The sequence below is a fragment of the Pinus tabuliformis genome, chromosome 8, assembly GCF_031772625.1.
Source record: "Pinus tabuliformis cultivar Carrire ecotype Pingquan chromosome 8, CPIR1, whole genome shotgun sequence".
Classification (NCBI taxonomy): domain Eukaryota; kingdom Viridiplantae; phylum Streptophyta; class Pinopsida; order Pinales; family Pinaceae; genus Pinus; species Pinus tabuliformis.
In genome coordinates this window covers 1,898,013,877-1,898,031,188 of record NC_142294.1, presented here as the reverse complement: position 1 = coordinate 1,898,031,188, position 17,312 = coordinate 1,898,013,877, and the positions used below count along the sequence as shown (strand labels likewise).

At 37.6% G+C, this 17,312-nt stretch overlaps 1 protein-coding gene across 1 annotated transcript; it reads left to right on the top strand.

Annotated features, from left to right (window-relative positions):
* Window positions 1–14,190: 14,190 nt before the first annotated feature.
* LOC149243977 (peroxidase A2-like) lies at window positions 14,191–16,147 on the top strand. Its single transcript, XM_089367895.1, has 4 exons — window positions 14,191–14,445; window positions 14,890–15,081; window positions 15,219–15,384; window positions 15,750–16,147. The coding sequence occupies exons 1-4, from the start codon at window positions 14,224–14,226 to the stop codon at window positions 16,145–16,147; spliced, it is 978 nt and encodes a 325-aa protein (XP_089224021.1). The 5' UTR covers window positions 14,191–14,223.
* Window positions 16,148–17,312: the final 1,165 nt, after the last annotated feature.

Sequence of the window (17,312 nt, the reverse complement as noted above, 5' to 3'; positions counted from 1 at the left end):
CCCTATGCCAACAACTATCAACCTCCACCCCAATTCTATGTGCCCTATCCAAATATGCCAAGTACTTCATACAATCTGACCATGCAAACCTATTAGCCAGTGTATGACCCTAATATGTATCAACAATCTACGATGCCACCACCTCCTTTGCATCAATTATTACCTGCACCTACTAACCCATCTTCTTTGTAGGCACCTGCTACCATAAACCCACCCTATCCTACATTGTTTCCTGCACAACCCGTACCTAACCAAGACCATAATAGGTTACCTCAACCAGTGAAAAATATTCATATTCAGCCTTTTCCTACATACATGATCATTGCCATTCCTTTAAATGAAATCCAATTACGATTAGGAAAGACATTCAATAAAGGAAAATCAGTTATCATCATCCAATAAGAGGTACCCTCCACGTGATCCAAAAATCATTCACAAAACAAAAAACAACAACAGAAGGAATAAGAATCACCTGAACCACCGTACCCAGAAAGACTAATAGTAAAGAAATAAGAGGTCCCTCTTGAATATGATCTAGAAAATGAACTTAGGAATGTCTGTATTAAAATCCCACTTTTATAAGAAATTAGAGACATTCCCATATACACCAAAATTGTCAAGGATCTTTGCATTAAGAAACTGGGAAGAAATGGGCATAAGAAATAGAAGGTCAAAATCATGAGCCAAATGTCCACTATGATCTCTGACATGCCTGCCAAATACAATGACCCCGAAAATCCCATTGCCACTATTGAAATAAATGGAGTACTTATGCTAAACGCTCTTGTAGATCTAGGGGCAGCAGTAAATGCCATGACTTATGAAACAATGATGTCATTACAACAATTGGGACTTAAAACCACCCCTATCCTTTTAGAAATGGCAGATAAATCCATCGTTAGACCAATAAGATCCATGGAGAACATAGTAGTTACTATTGCCTCTTGGCAACACCCCATAGATTTTATAGTCATTTCCCCAAAAACCTCTAGGCCTGGACACTCGGTAGTCCTAGGGCGGCCATGGATGGCAATGACTAATGCCATCATAGGATGCAGAAATGGGGAAATTATCATTTCTAATGGTCCTCAGAATCAAACATTGTCTATTTTTCCACCTACTTAGACAACTGCTGAAGTACCATTATTGCTCAAAAACCCATATGGAGACAAAGACTGTATGTTCCCCTTGTTAACATTAGATCAGTCTACAGGTATCCAGGATCATTCTAATGAGAATGTTTTGCAACAGTTTTTAGCAGATAGATCTTGTATCAATTATCCCATCTCTTTTAATGTTTATCAGCATGTGTTTAGTGATAAGTTTCAGGAAACCTACCACCCAACTGTCTTCGCCTCATTTGTAGCAATGGAGGAAAGCCATGAGCTCACCACAGAACCAGTGGAAATATTTGAAGCGAAAATTTTACATATTGGTATAAGATTGACTGCAGAACAAAAGCAGTAGTTGATGAGTATGGTTTGTGACCAAACCGGATCATTCGCATGGGATTACTTGGATATGAGGGGTATACATCTAGACACTTGCATCCACCATATTTATACAAATGAAGAAATGAGACCTGTTCGGCAACCACAAAGGCATATGAACCTAACATTAAAAGACATTTTCAAAGAAGAGCTTGAGAAACGTTTGGCCACAGATTTCATTTACCCCATTTCTGATAGTAAGTGGGTGTTACCTCTGGTAGTAGTTCCAAAGAAGAATGGCAAGTGGCGGATCCACGTCGACTACAGAGAACTAAACAAGGCCACATTGCACGACTATTTTTCATTGCCCTTCATCGATCAAGTTCTCAACACACTTTTAGGTAAGAAATAATTTTCTTTCCTAGATGGTTACAGCGGGTACAATCAAATACAAATAGCTGAAGAATACCAGGAAAAGACTACCTTCACATGCCAATGGGGTACTTATGCATATAAAGTCCTTCCCTTTGGTCTTTGTAATGCCCCCGCCACTTTCCAAAGAGCTGTACTTGCCATTTTTTCTAATATGATCCATGACTGTGTGGAAGTCTATATGGATGACTTCACAGTCTACGGAGATGGCTTTCCATAGGCCTTAGAGAATCTAGAGAAGGTATTGATCCATTGTCAAGAAGTTGATCTAGCCCTTAGTAGCAATAAATGTAGAATGATGCAAACTAAGGTAATTGTTCCAGGCCATCATGTGTCATTTGAAGGAATTCAAGTTGACCCAGCAAAAATCGAGGTAATTTCGCATATCCCTATTCCGAGCTTGCAAAAAGAGGTAAGATGTTTTTTAGGGCACGCAGGATATTATCGATGATTTATTGAGAATTTGACTAGAATTGCAGCACCATTATTCAAATTGTTAACTGAAGATGTTGACTTCGTATAGAAGCTCAACTGTCAATAGGAGTTTTAGGTACTGAAGGAGAGATTATCTACCGCTCCGGTGCTAAGAGGGCCAAATTGGTCCTTACCTTTTCATATTTATAAAGATGCTTTAGATACTACACTAGGAGCAGTTTTGGGGGAAAGGGAGGATAACTTTCCCTATGCCATTTACTTTGTTAGAAAAAATCTCTGTCCCCCTGAATTAAATTATACGGTTATTGAAAAAGAGTTGTTAGCAGTTGTGCATGCTATAGGAAAGTTTAGACATTATATTACCAATTATGAGACATTTTCCCATAAAGACCATTCTGCTATTATATTTTTAATGAATAAACCTATTACTAACAGCAGGATAACTAGATGGTTGTTGCCTCTACAAGAATTCAATATAACTATAATTGATAGGCCCGGAAGAGATAACTTGGCAACTGATTTCTTATCTCGTTTGAATCTTACACAGGGAAGCATGCCAACGCCAATGCTCAACGAATTCCTAGATGAAGCTCTATTTTCCATTTCTATTGTTACTCCTTGGTTCGGTAATGTAGCCAATTATCTAGTATCAGGAAAATTACCTCAAAACTTGTCGGCCCGAGAGAGGCGCAATATATTGCAACGCAGTGCTAGTTTCTCCTGGATCGAGGGAGATCTGTTTTATACATGGCGAGACTTGATTATGACGTGGCGTGTGTGGGAATATTAAATGCATGATATATTAAGTGCCAGTCACAACAAGCCTTACGGTGGCCATTTTGCCGATAAAAGAACGACTTATAAAGTTCTTCGTACTAGATACTATTGGCCGACCCTATTTAAAGACACCAAGAAGTTTGTTTTTAGTTGTGACCCTTGCCAACGAATGGGGAGACCAGTCGCCTCTGATGAAATGCCTCTTCAACCACAAATTGTCATTGAACCCTTTGAGAAGTGGGAATTGGACTTCATAGGGCCCATCTCCCCAATGTCAAACAAGAATAAATATATTTTGGTGTGCACTGATTACGTCACCAAGTGGGTGGGGGCTAAAGCGTTGTATGCTGACACTAAAAAGGCAGTAGTAGAGGTTTTTTTCAAGGACATCTTTACAAGATTTGGGGTGCCTCGTGAAATCGTCATTGATCAAGGAACCCAATTTACATCAAATTTGGTCAAAGCACTTATGGAGCAATATCAATTTAAGCACCGAAAATCGACCCCTTACCACCCCCAGGGTAATGGGCAAGTGGAGTCCATGAACAAAGTGGTGGAATCCATCCTCACAAAAGAAATTCAACTACATCACAAATATTGGGCAGAAAAGTTACTAGAATCACTTTGGGCTTATCGGATCACTTGGAGGAATGTGAATGGGCATACACCTTACGAATTAGTCTATGGTAAACAAGTACTCTTGCCCATCGAATTCTAGGTAAAAACTTTGAGAACTACTAGTTAGTTGGGCATGAATTTAAATGAGGCTCAAGAATAGTGATTGATGCAATTAAACGAGCTTGATGAGATCTAACAAGATGCTTACCAAAGAACTACGTTGGTATCGAACCAAAGAGCCTGATGGCATGACAAATTTATTAAGAAGAAATTCTTCCTTCCAGGTGACTGGGCCTTGTTATACGATAGTAAGTTTAAGCATTTCAAAGGTAAATTTTCTACTAGCTGGTTAGGACCGTATGAGGTAACCGAAGTTTTTGATAACGGTTCACTTCGTATTTGTACTATCGATGATGTCAAGACTCCTTCTGTAGTAAATGGCCATCGGCTTAAAGTTTATCATAAACCACTTTCACATGATCAATTTTTGCAGGAAGTTTGAGGGGATCAAGGATTGGCGCTGATTCATGCCAATGACGAGCCCCTTGCTGGTTCAGTTGATTAATTATCTGAAGGCGGTCCTTCGCACAACCCATGTAGAATAAAGTAGGAATTCACGAGGAGCAAGTTTATTCATTTATCCAGGTCTCGTGATTTATTTATGGAAAAGGAACCCATGGAGTCTCCTTTGGAAGCCTTTAGACTCTCTAAACATGAAGCTCCCGAGCATCGACTGATTCAAGCTTGTAAATAATATGGACCAATATTAGTTAGGGATTCCTCAAGTATAGAATTGTTCTTTTATGGGCTCAAGGAAATGTTTATGGAAAGGAAACCCCCTGGAGTCTACTATGGGTAATTTAGACTCTCTAAACATGAATGCCTTGAGCACTAACTACTTTAGGCTCATTAAAATAAGGTAGTAGTAATTTAGGGATCCTTTGGGCATTGAATTATTCTTTTCCTAGCCCAAAGGAATAACTATGGAAAAGAAGCCCCCATGGAGCTCTCTTTCTGGTCATTTCTAGCTCCCTAAAGAAGAAATGCCCCAGGAAGTCATCATTTCAAGCCTGGTCAAAATCGATGGATTGATAAGCAGTTCTCTTTTTTAAAAAATAATAAGCAGCTCGCTCTATGGCATTAAATCTGAAGGCTCCGAAATCATGTCAGACAGCCTATGTCTTATACTATGTTTGGATTTAGTTTTTTTTGTATTAGGGTCCCAGAATTATGATTCATCATGCTCTGTTCAAAATGCCTATGTCACATACTTTGTTCAAAATGCCTATGTTCCATATTTCATTCAAATGCTTATGTTTCACATGCAACTCATATTAGATTCGAGGGTCCTGAGATTTTACCTAAACTTGGGTCCTATAATCGCACATTTGCTGTCACAATATATGCGAAGAAACCTTCTGCATCATAAAAAGAAATCATTTTTTTTATATATGTTAACATGTTGTCTGATTCAGGGTCGTCTTCACTAATAGTTGAAGAATGATCGTGGTTACCAGTTCACTCTGTTGTGTAAGTATATATTTAGGGAATCAATACTCAACTCGATGAAGTCACAATATGGAAATTTTCTAGAGTCAAGGTAGCAACACACAATTGCAGAAGTTTTTGCCTAAGCACATCTAATTACACACCAGACACAAATCATTAAAGTAGTTCTGGTACACACTTGTATTCTGATTAAATTTAACTGATAGGTGGTTAAAATGTTAATCATAGAAGCATGCCTATGAATCTATCCTAAGATCACCATGATCATATATCCTACTCCCTTACCTGTCTATTCCCGATCCCATAAGCAATTACCCTCAAGCACATTGATAAGACACAAACCATAACCGCCAGCGCTCATGATCTATCCTTGCTATGTAATGATGTCTGCTCACCTGCTTGGCCATCGTTTCATGGTGAGAATGCGCACCTCACAGCTAAGAGACTCACACGCTCCCTCAATGGATCACACATTGCAATCAAGTGCCACACTCCAAACTAGTTGAAGATGGGACGATCACCATAATCACCATCGATCCCACACATCCAATCTATCATCATGATGGTCATTCATCTACTATTAAAGTAGATGGCGACTGTGATCATGGGGGAAGGATCAATAAGAGACCAACAGTGCAGACAATTGGGAGAAAAGGAAATTACAGTAGACAGTAGGCACCATCGGAGCAGACAGGCACAAACACACCTTTGTTCAATTTTCGTGCAACACAGAATATGAACAATGCAAGGGAATTCTGGAGGAGAAAAGCTGGATGACTTTTCTCCAGAAGTTTCAAGGTTATAATGATCAGGTTGCAATGGCGTTCGCATGGAATTTCAATGGCGAGCACGCCCAAGTCGGTAACCTAAACTTCAAAGTCAAAGAGGAATCCATAAGTAGCGCTATTGGGCTACCAACTATGGGTGAGAAATTGTTTAAGGGTGGGCAGTTAGAAATACCAAATTGCACCATGTTCTTGAAGCCTGTCTATCGGTCGATCAGTTAGGTGAAAGGAGTGATCAGCAACTGCATTGAGAAGCGATGGCATCCACTACTGATGATGCTATAGTGCTTCGTGACTTGCGAAGGAAGATTTTTCATTGTATTTCTTTATCATATTTGGCTCATGGTCCATTTAACTGAAGATATGCAATTGAATATTCCTCATTTTCTAAGATTAAGCTTGCACAAAATGGCAAATGGTGTACACTCACATGGAAAGAAGCCAAAAAATGTATTGTATCACCATAGTTTAATTGAAATTCTATTGGTTGCCGAGCTTAAGAAAAGGAAGCGGTCGTGGGAGGACTTCCTCATTGAGGAATTCCCTGGGAAAGAAACGTAGACAAAGGGTCGGCAATGAATAGTGGGCCACTCCCTAAAAACTGATGATGCAACGCCTCCATCCAAGTCTGAGTATACCCCTACCCACTCCCCCACTCCTGTTTCTGCACTCCCCCATACAGCTACAGGCAGTTTGAAGGATGGCGCAAGAACGATTCCTATGGAAATACAAATGTACTCACCCCAGAAAAGGAAGCACGATCAGCCTAAGCCCAGCTAGCCCAAATTGAGTCCCATGACCGAAAGCAACACATTTGAATCTCTAGCAAAACCCTCACTAAACCCTGAAAGTGCCACTCCTAAGACTAAACGCAAGTGACCCCTGTTCCCCTTCAACACTCCCCTCAATTCCGCAGCCGAGACCTCAGCTCAAGGATGCCATCAGACTCGAAGCATGGCCCATGCATTGCAGACCAAGGCTGGAGCCACTAGCCTCGACAATATCGATATCTCCTCCTCCCATGATGTTGATATCCCTCCATCAAAAATGTCTCTTGGAGAAGATCCAATTGCCACGAAAAAAGTAAAAATCCTTGTGGATATCGCACGGGATATGGAGACTTTGTCTCTCGCCTGACTGTTAGCAACCGAAAGCACCACAAAGGCCTCCCCACATCAGTCTTCTCCAAAGGAATGTACGGGGAAGTCACCTAGAGGTAGCACCTCACAACAATCGACGAACCCGACTATAGCCTCTACATTTGATGCTGAAGAAAATTTAAAAATATGGCTTGTAAAGCTCTGAAAAACAATCTCCAAGCTCAGGGAACAGGGAAATAAATACAAGGTCTTATTCCATTTTGTAAGGGATGTAAACCAGCAAGTACAGTACTCCAACATGAAGTTGTATGCCCAGAACAATGCCTTGGCCAGGAAGAACAAGCACCTTCTTCAATGGAAAGCGGTAAGGAACAAGCATGCTAAATGGTTGAATCCCAAGGGATCAGCACTGCAATTTCAAAACTGTTCACCACCTATCAGACAAGGGAATCAGGTCCTAATTAGGACTCCTAGTCTTTGACCACAATCTCTTTCATTTGAATATAGTTTCCTTTTTGTTGGATGCATGAGGGCATGCCTCACAATCGGCATGGGAGGATGTTGATCCCCCATTTTTTGCCTATCACTACAAGTTTTTCATCCCTATTTAGGTCTTTTTGGCATCGCCAAACCCACTTATTTGCTATTCTCCTATCCTAATCATTTTCCAATCCCCATTTTGAGGTAAATTCTTTTATGATTATATTTTACTATTTATTGGTGAAATTTAGTAGATATAAGTAGCAACTCCTTCAACTAGCTTATTATTATGATCAAAGTGTAAACCTTCCAGAGATGTGTAGGAATGACAGTATGAAGCAGCATGTAGTGAACCAAGAGCTATCTTATGCTCAGTACCTAACCGCATGTTTCTAGATGTAAAGAGTGCTACACTAAGGATCCATGCTTATCCTCTCTGACTGGAGTAAACACTAAGTTCGGGATCGGTTACAAGTTGTTGAACCAATATGGACCAGTTGTTCAAAGCTATCCACTTTGAAAGATTAGAGTAGTTGGACATTACGATTTGCCAGCTTTAGCTCAGTTGTTTAAATTTAACTAAAAGCCTATAAAAGGTTGTGATGTAATATGTTAAGCTAGCACTCAAACATTGAAGTATTTGCTATGTATTTCATGACTTGTTTTTAATCGAATATATCGGCAATGGTTCTGCCATGAATTTGGATTAAGCATTTGATGAATTGCTGAAGATGACCAATTGATCGCATTCAAAATATTTCCTTTACTGTAAGTTAGCCAGCTCCCAGGTCTGGCCGAGCCCACCCATCTGGGTTAGCTTTGTATATTGCATAAAAGTGACACTGTGTGATTAGTTACAGTTAGTTCTTTCACTGGGAATTAGTTTGGTTTGGTTTGCTACATGAGAATTGTCTTAATCTGATTGTTTAGAGGATGCAGATGCGTTGGTGTTTCTTTTAAACCCTTTGTTTCCATAATCTGCAATTGAATTCCTCTGTGATCCTAGTTTTTCTTTTAGAACAACGTTATGCTATGTACATAAACCTTGATATCGTATTGATTTATAATCGACAGAGGTGTGCTACATGGTCATTTGATGAATGAAATGAATTTATTTATCCATTGATAGTGTTGAAATTACTTTGATATTTAAATCTCTTCAGTGATTAGGAATGAATTGGATTCAAGCTAATTAGAGTGATATTAGTCTATCCACCAAATTGTTCTTCGTTTCCTCTAAAGAACTAGATCGAATTGACTCTCTATTGAATTATTTTGTAGGAAATACGACATAAGGAAATCCTCATTGATTGCCTGCACACTGTAATTGGTATACTCTCAGTTTGGTTTTAAGCTGATTGGATTGATGATTAGGATTGCTTGCTGACTGGATTGATGATTAAGATTGCTTTCATAAGTGTTGGATGATTTACTATCGCTTTAGCCCTATTTCATTTGGAAAATAGACTCTTGGATTGATTAATAGACTGTGTGGAATGAACGTAGAATACAAAAGAATTCTTTGGGTGATTAGTTGTTAAATGTAAATTCATTAGTTTAGTTAGATAAATGATTTCCCCTATTTTGTGTGATGATAAATTTCATTAGTTTAGTTAGATAAATGATTTTCCCCGTTTCATGTGATGATCGATTTCATTAGTTTATTTGGATAAATGATTTCCCCTGTTTTGTGGAGTGATTGATTACATTTCTCATAAGATAGATATCAATTATATTTTAACAGTAGCACATTGGTTCCAAGTAATGTTATTTGCAATAAGGATTGGTGTGATTACAGAGTGATTTAAAGTACAGTTTCTCCGAAATTGTTTGATTAAACTGATGTGTATTGAGTAGACTAGATGCTTGAAGTTGTTTTCATCATTATGATTAATTAGGACTTATAAGTGGTTTGATTGTAAATACAGAATCCCATTAACAAGTTACAGAGTGAAATAGAGTGATTGTTCAGTTTAGTACTTAACTTCTAAAATCCTTGTTAGTAGGGTAACAAGCCATTAGGTACATATTGCTATTAGTACAAATTTCTTAAGGATTGAATAACTATTTAAGTAGAAGATCTTTGCTTGTTTTGGGTATAAACTGGAAGAGCTAGAACCAACATTTGAGTGTTTGTTTGATTGAGTCTTGTGTGATTAGTAGTTCATTTTCATTACTTAAGATTAGCCATAAATAGTTTAGTAGCTTGTTAGGTTCAGATTTGAATGGTAGGCAAAGTTTGTAAAGATTTATGAGATATCTAGGTTAAATTTGATTGTTGGGTCTCCTTATGACATCTCAATGTTTGCAAGTGTTAATGTGTTTATTACTCCACTAACTGTTATAAGGAAACATTAAAACTCTAATTTGGCCTTGAACGGAGAAAGCGCAAGGCAACTCATGCTTACGAACTCTAGGTTGATAATTAATATTAAGATATTTAATTTGACAATTTAATCTCTCAACAACTCTTTATGTTGAATTCATACACATATTTCAACATGAATTTAACTCATAAATTGTAGAAAATAACAAAGAATAAAACCATATAAGTAACCACAACACATGCAAGTGATGAAGGAGTTCACCCCTCTTGGGCAACGTCTCCTTGTCCAACTTCCAATGCTCAACCCTCTTTCATTATGATAAAAATGGTGATTACAATGAGTTACAATGATCAAATGGCTTCAAAATATGCTCCAACAACTCTAGATCTATCAAAAACCCTTATCTAGACTCCTTCTCCCAAAAAGACCAAAAAATGAGAAAGTTATGAGCATTCCAAGTTTTGGTGGTAGCTGACCCACAAATTTTCCAGGTCCAGCTAAGTGCCCTACAATTTCGCCCCATTTTCTGCTAATGGGGTGAGAAATCAGCTAAAACCCTACGTAAATTATGGGATGATTAAATTCGCCTCACGTCGGTGGTCACATGGGTGCCACATATGACCGGGGGTTGGCGCTCTGGGTCTGGCCCCCTCCGCTTCGGACCTGTGTCTCAGCGTTATAGTTGCATGGTTTGTTTTAAGGTTGGGGGCCTAGGTCTAAGAGCTGGCCCTTGGTCCCGCCCCTGGTTCGTATGGGCACGGTAACCAGTGCTGGGGCTAGCCCTTGGCCCTTACCCAAACCTCCACCAACCTTTAATTTAAATTAATATTTCAAAGGTCCTTTTAATAAGGACTAACCATGATTTAATAGAAATGGTGGAAACTTGTTTGTAATAGGTGCTAAGATCAATTCTTGTGCAGTTAATTCGACCTTCTCCAAAAATTCTAGTGGCCACTAAGGTGCCACATTGAAGCCTCTGGCAGGGCCGTGTGGTAGCCTCTTGTTTGTCCATGTAACCAACAACCAATCAACTCCATCCCAGTCGGGGCCACCCTGGCCTAACTCGTGTCAAGTTGTGGCAAGGCCAAAAAATAAATCAGAGATTTAGCCAATTAGGAGAGGTCACGTGGCAGCCTGCCACTGGCCCAAAATACACATTGAGCAGTATTTTTTTGGCCAAAATTTGCATGTTTGGGAAATCGATCAAAACTCATTTCCGAGAGCATATGACGTCCATTTTTTGGGAAACGTGTTGCGCCAGATTGAAGAAGACGAGATATACGTGATCGTTTAGGTTTCACGTCAATCCAACAACTTTCATTTTTGAGCACCATATCACAATGACCCTCCAAAATATTTTCTTAATTCAATTTTGGAGCCTATGTGAACTGTTGTTCCAAGATACCTATTGTTGTCATGTTGTTTAATTGACTATCCTCGTGTTTTCTCTAAGTGTCATCTCCACTTCAGTGAATTTTTTCTAAGTGTCGTCATTTTATCTTTATTAGCACTCGTGTTATGTTACTCAATGATAGGAGAAGGCATAACATTTGTTGACTTAGTAATTGGCTTTTCTTGAGATGCATCACACACACAAAAGCAGGAAAATCACATATTTTCTAAGAAAAACACACCTTTGTTCACACAACAGCTATAAGAGGCACTCGTGGATGAAACTACGACTTCCTTGAGCAAAAGTGCATTCCAAGATGACATGCATTGCATTCTAGTTGAGCGCACTCTTTTAGGCTAAGTAATTGTGCCCTATCGGAGTGAACTTCTTCGACTTATTGAGTGTGCCCTCTAGTCAAGTGTACCCCTTTAGCTCAAGAAATGTAGCCTCCTCATCTTCATGCATGCACTTTTCTTGTTGCTTGTGAGCACACTCCTAGAAAATAGGAGCCCACTTCACTTAATTTAACTAACTCGCTCATCCATTGACAAGTGGTGAACATGCATGTCTCGACTTTGCATGTAATCTATTTATCATAAACCTAGTTAAATTTCTTCACACAATCATTCTCATTATGGCTTAGCACACTTCTTTGAATTAAGGAGCTCCTCATTTATACTCTTTACAAGTAATTCCTGTATGTTTCCTTTCTTGTTTGCTTTTGGTATTCATGCCATCATTCCTATTTATTTTGCTAGTGTTTTTACACATTCTTCCTAGTACAAGTGTCATTATGAAGTCAAAGTTTCTTTCTTGTGACCATTCATATTTTGTAACTCTTCACAATTTGGTCATGGTTGCGACAAAGTCTTTAAGTACCTGCAGATCCTTCCTCCTAGCATTCCAGTCTTTTTTTTTTTTTTGAACTTGTTTAAGTTGATCATTTGCCATTTCAAACAAGAGTGCACTTCTGGATATGAAGGCCTTGTTGTCATGGAAAACTGCACCCCAAGAAACTAGGCCTTCTTCCTTAGCACACTCCAAAACATCAAGCCACCCTTACTCTTAGAAATTGTGCCCTCCTTGTGTGCATGATGCATTACAAAGCAACAGCATGCAAGCTTCATCCATTGTACATGCACCCTACACCCTTCTTAGTCTCCTTGAGTGCATAGTGCAGAGGGGAGGCTTTAACCTCTGCCTCTTTCATGCTTCACAATTGCGCCCTATGCCCTTTTTGGCTTCCCTTGAGCACATAGCACACCCCAAGACAACAATGATTCCCCTTCAAGCCTCTAACTTGTTCCCTGCACCCTTGAGCCCTCTCTCTCCCTTCCTTTGATAACATAGTGCACTTTGAAGCCTCTTTGAGCCTTCACTCCTCACTTTTGCTCCGGCATGCACCCCCTTTGTCTTGATGCAGTTTTACCTCACAAGAGTTGCCTACTCTCACTTTTGAAAGGATTATGCTCTTAACTACATCTAGTTTTCCTTTGAACACTGTGCTTGTAATAGATAAAGGATTTCTTATTGCTAATATTTAGTTGCTATGATTGTACTTCCACAAGAAGGTGTTCAAGTTTCAAGTCCTATCACACTATCATGCTCTATTAGAGCAATTCACTACAAGGAAAAGTCCTTGTAGCAGAGGTTTTTGTAGAGGCCCCTATAAAAATAGCACAAAAATTTATTTGTAGTAGAGGTCACTAATAAAGGTGAGCGCAGAAGTTTCCTTGACATTACGTCTAAATTATTCAAAAGCACCGGTCCTAAAAATAACATGATGCACCATAAAAAAATTTTGTAAATTAAGAAACCACAATACACTAAATACACAAACGCACTGCTGTTTGAAAATTTGCTAGCACCGAAATCCTCTCTCTTCATCTATAAAAGATTGCGAGATGGTCCAAAGACGAAAAGGCAAAAAGGAGGAAAACGAGAAATTAACTGATTATTATCATTCTTAGTTCAGTGAGCTTTCATCATGGTTTCAGTTGATGGTTTATTGCCAATGCTAAAAATTCTATATTCTTTTCAGTAAAAATACGGTGCAGGTATAACCTTCTGAAATACTTTCACATAAGTTTCGCTACTTCAAAATTTATATTTTAAAAATTATAAAAGTAGAAAGTAAGAGAGCTTCGGTATTCCATAAACATCCAATATAATCAACAAATTGACTTTCAAATCCATGATAAATATCCTCCTTTGAAGTGGATTGTCAACCCGGTTTTGTTGTGAGACCACTTCAAACAAATCTTTGCGATGGACTATATGATTTATATGAATGAACTATATGACTGTGCAAATTATAATAATGTGTTTGTTTGTTTGTTTTGTCGTTTTTGTAAATTATGTCTGGTTAGAATTTAGTGTAACAAGGTTATCGATTGGTTCAGCGTATTTACATTTTGGTGTTCTTGTTTATGGGGAAATAAAGTGAGATTTAATAAATAAGATGAAAAAATATTGAAACAATCTTTAACTTAGTGTATAATGGTCAATATTAATTTTAATTTAATTTATAATTAATATTATCTATAATTTAGAATAACAATGGTAAAACTATAAAATTAGAGTAACAGTTGTAAAATTATAAACAAAATTTCAGTTACAATCTCAACTTTATCTGATAATTATTAAAAAGGAAAAAATCGACTGTGATGGGTTATCTAGAACACGCACAATTGAATGGGTTCTTTATAATCCCCCTGGACTGTGAAGGACAATTGAATGGGTCCGGAACACATGAATGAAGAAAGCGTCCTTATATTTACTAGCTCTTACCCTATTGAACCCCAGAGCCAAACCGATCTTACTATAAATCAGATATAAAGACAACTCAAAAATATTCATTGCTCTATACCCAACTGGAGAATATCAGACAGATCTAGTATTTCGCTGTGTTCTCTACTCATTGAAAGGGGCTCTATCATGGCTGCTCTTCTCAGATTTTGCTTTCTTTTAGCGTTGATGTCTGCATGCAGGGTAACCTCCGGAGCACGCCCTCCTGGATCATTAAGACCTCATTACTATCTGTGGACTTGTCCACAGGCTGAAGCCATTGTTTTCGCCGGAGTTCAAAGGGCCGTAGCTCAGGAGGCACGCATGGCTGGCTCTCTTCTTCGTCTGCATTTTCATGACTGCTTTGTTAATGTAAGTAACTCTATCTATCTGTGGAATTTTAGTATTATTGTACTGAAAATTGTAGGATTGTAAAAATTTATAATTTTGTTCATGGTATTTATGTGGGAATATAATCTGTTTAGTAGAAAAAAAAAAAAAAAGTCCAGTTAAATCAGTTCCCCTAAATTAGTCCCCGTGATCAGTGGGATCCCCGCAAGAGTGTTTTTGGTGTTTCCGGATCCTGACCAGAATAGATGACACGGTGTAAAATGGTTACAATGAAATTAGCACAAAAATTATAAGCATTTTCAGATTATTTGTAAATGACATATCAATCACGGCTAAGCGTTCACTATAAAGATGGATGGCACATTCGTACCAGTAGAGATTATCACTATAAAGAGGATTAATGTTACAGAAATATTTGATTAAATTATAATGAATATTTTATAGAGAAATGAAAATTATGTGTAGGGATGTGATGGTTCAGTGCTGCTGGATGACACTGCTACATTTGAGGGAGAGAAGACAGCAGGTCCCAACCTGAACTCTTCCCGTGGTTTCGAAGTCATAGATTACATCAAAGAAGAGCTTGAATCTGCATGCCCTGGAAAAGTTTCATGTGCTGATATTCTTGCAATGGCAGCACGGGATTCTGTGGTCTTGGTAAAATTTTACTGCTTTATTGCTGAAGTTCAAATTTCATAAATAGGCATTTATCTGTTCAGATATTTATGAAGATTATAGAGTTAAAATGAGATTCTGGTGTTAAAAGAGGAGAATTTTCTTTTTGTTATGATCAGACACGAGGACCATATTGGGAGGTGACGCTGGGGAGGAGAGATAGCTTAACAGCAAGCAAAGCAGCAGTAGCTAACAGCCTTCCGCCCCCAACATCGAATATTTCAACACTCATCTCCAAGTTTAAGGATGTAGGCCTCACAGAAAATGATCTGGTTACTCTCTCAGGTTGTCCCATCTATATATCCATTTATCTTTATAAGATTCATCTGAACACATTATCTATTCTAGCCACACAGAGGATGAAAAAGTGTGAAGGGTAAACGTTTAATAACCACGCTTAAAAACATGAACTGTGTAAAGGATCAAGAAATATACATGTGCGTAGGGTGTGTGGGATTGATATGAAACGGTAAAATGATCAACTTCTAATCCAACATTCTGTAATTTACAAAGTTTCAGTGTAATGTTAAATTTTGTAAAAGGGTTATTATTATTCAGGATTATGTCACTAGGAACCAAGAAAACTGATAATTTTTTCAAGCACTTGCAATGGAAAGTTTTAGATACTAAGTGATCGATATGTTTTGCAGGTGCCCATACAATAGGAAAGGCACGTTGTGCAACATTCAACTCTAGGTTCATGGGACTCAAGCCAGGTCGATATCCCACTCTTGAAACAGAGTTCTTAACGTCGCTCCAACAACTTTGCTTTGATAACAACACTGTGACAGATCTAGATTTGAAGACTCCGGTTACTTTTGACAAACAGTATTATGAGAATCTACCTTCTGGCCAGGGCCTACTGGATTCAGACCAGCTGCTCTATTCCAATGGAGGAAGTACTAGGAAGTTGGTGGAATTTTATATGAGGAACCAAGAGGCGTTCTTCAACAGCTTCAAAGTATCCATGGTCAAAATGGGAAACAATCGACCCCTCACTGGGACAAGTGGGGAAATTCGTCACAATTGTAGATTTATTAATTCATAATTCATAATGAAGAGGTACAGCCATAATAAGTCACACTTATATACAATGTATTTGTATCTGCAATAATCGAGTGTGCCATTTTTTAAAGATTAAGTCAATAAAAATAAATGAAATGTATTGAAGTATTATTCTATTTGTCGTTAGCTATATGTTATGTTTATAAAGATTAAATGTCAGAGATATGCGTTGTGGTATTGCCATATTCCTGAAATGGTTCAGGAATGTATTTATTTCTCAGATTAATAGTTTGATAATATGGGGTTTTGGTATTGAATTATCGGTGTTGCATGTTTTATAGTTATTTTATATATTATTAGTTTAGAAGTCGGGGGTTTTTAATACTGATTTTTTTTTGTAGAGTATGCTGTATAGTTGCGTTTTACGTATGTAACATAATAATAATAAACCTATAAATTAAAAAAAATATTGTAAAAATAAAAAATTATATGGAATAGTGGAAATAGTTGAGCTTAAGTCCTAGCTCAAGTCCCAGAAACTTGCTTTTTTTTTATTATTTGAAAATGATGAAAAACTCGATATAAACAAGTTCTAATAGATAGTCAGGGAATCATTTCCTTAATTTTTTTAATATTGAATAAAAAATAAAATTAAGAAATAAATTGATATTTAAATTAAAATTTCTTATCTGTAGTTTAATTAATGATTACTTTATTATGAAATATGATGTAAATTATGAGATTTAAAGTTTAAACCTTGGTGGTGGCTCCTCTCAACAAAAGAAAATTCTCTAAAATAAAATTAAAATTAAAATAGAAATTAATATGTGTTGATATTTATATTCTACATTCATACAATATACATTTCAATATAGGAGTATAATGATCAAAATACATTGCCTGGAACTGCAAAAGAGCTGGATAACGGACTAAAAATCCGTGACAAAAAAAACCTTATAAAGAGGAAAGAGATCCCCGAAAAACATAAATCTGATGATCGTTCATAAAGACAATCAAATTTTGTAGTAGGGGCCTCATAAACGATATTTTGCAAATACATATAGTTTGAGAACTTAGATCCTCCATGGAGGATACAACAAAATTTCAAGAAGGTGATTGATCTAAGCATAAATTACTCAGCAAGGTCAAAATAGACAAAAAACATACCTAACACCAGCAAGATGAATTAAGCTTCAGGTAAAGAGAAT

Bases quoted from the DNA above. Each gene is read 5' to 3' on its own strand.
- LOC149243977 (XM_089367895.1), top strand. From the start codon at position 14,224: ATGGCTGCTCTTCTCAGATTTTGCTTTCTTTTAGCGTTGATGTCTGCA. The intron at 15,082-15,218 runs GTAAAATTTTAC...TGTTATGATCAG, and splicing joins CACGGGATTCTGTGGTCTTG to ACACGAGGACCATATTGGGA. The intron at 15,385-15,749 runs GTTGTCCCATCT...TATGTTTTGCAG, and splicing joins TGATCTGGTTACTCTCTCAG to GTGCCCATACAATAGGAAAG.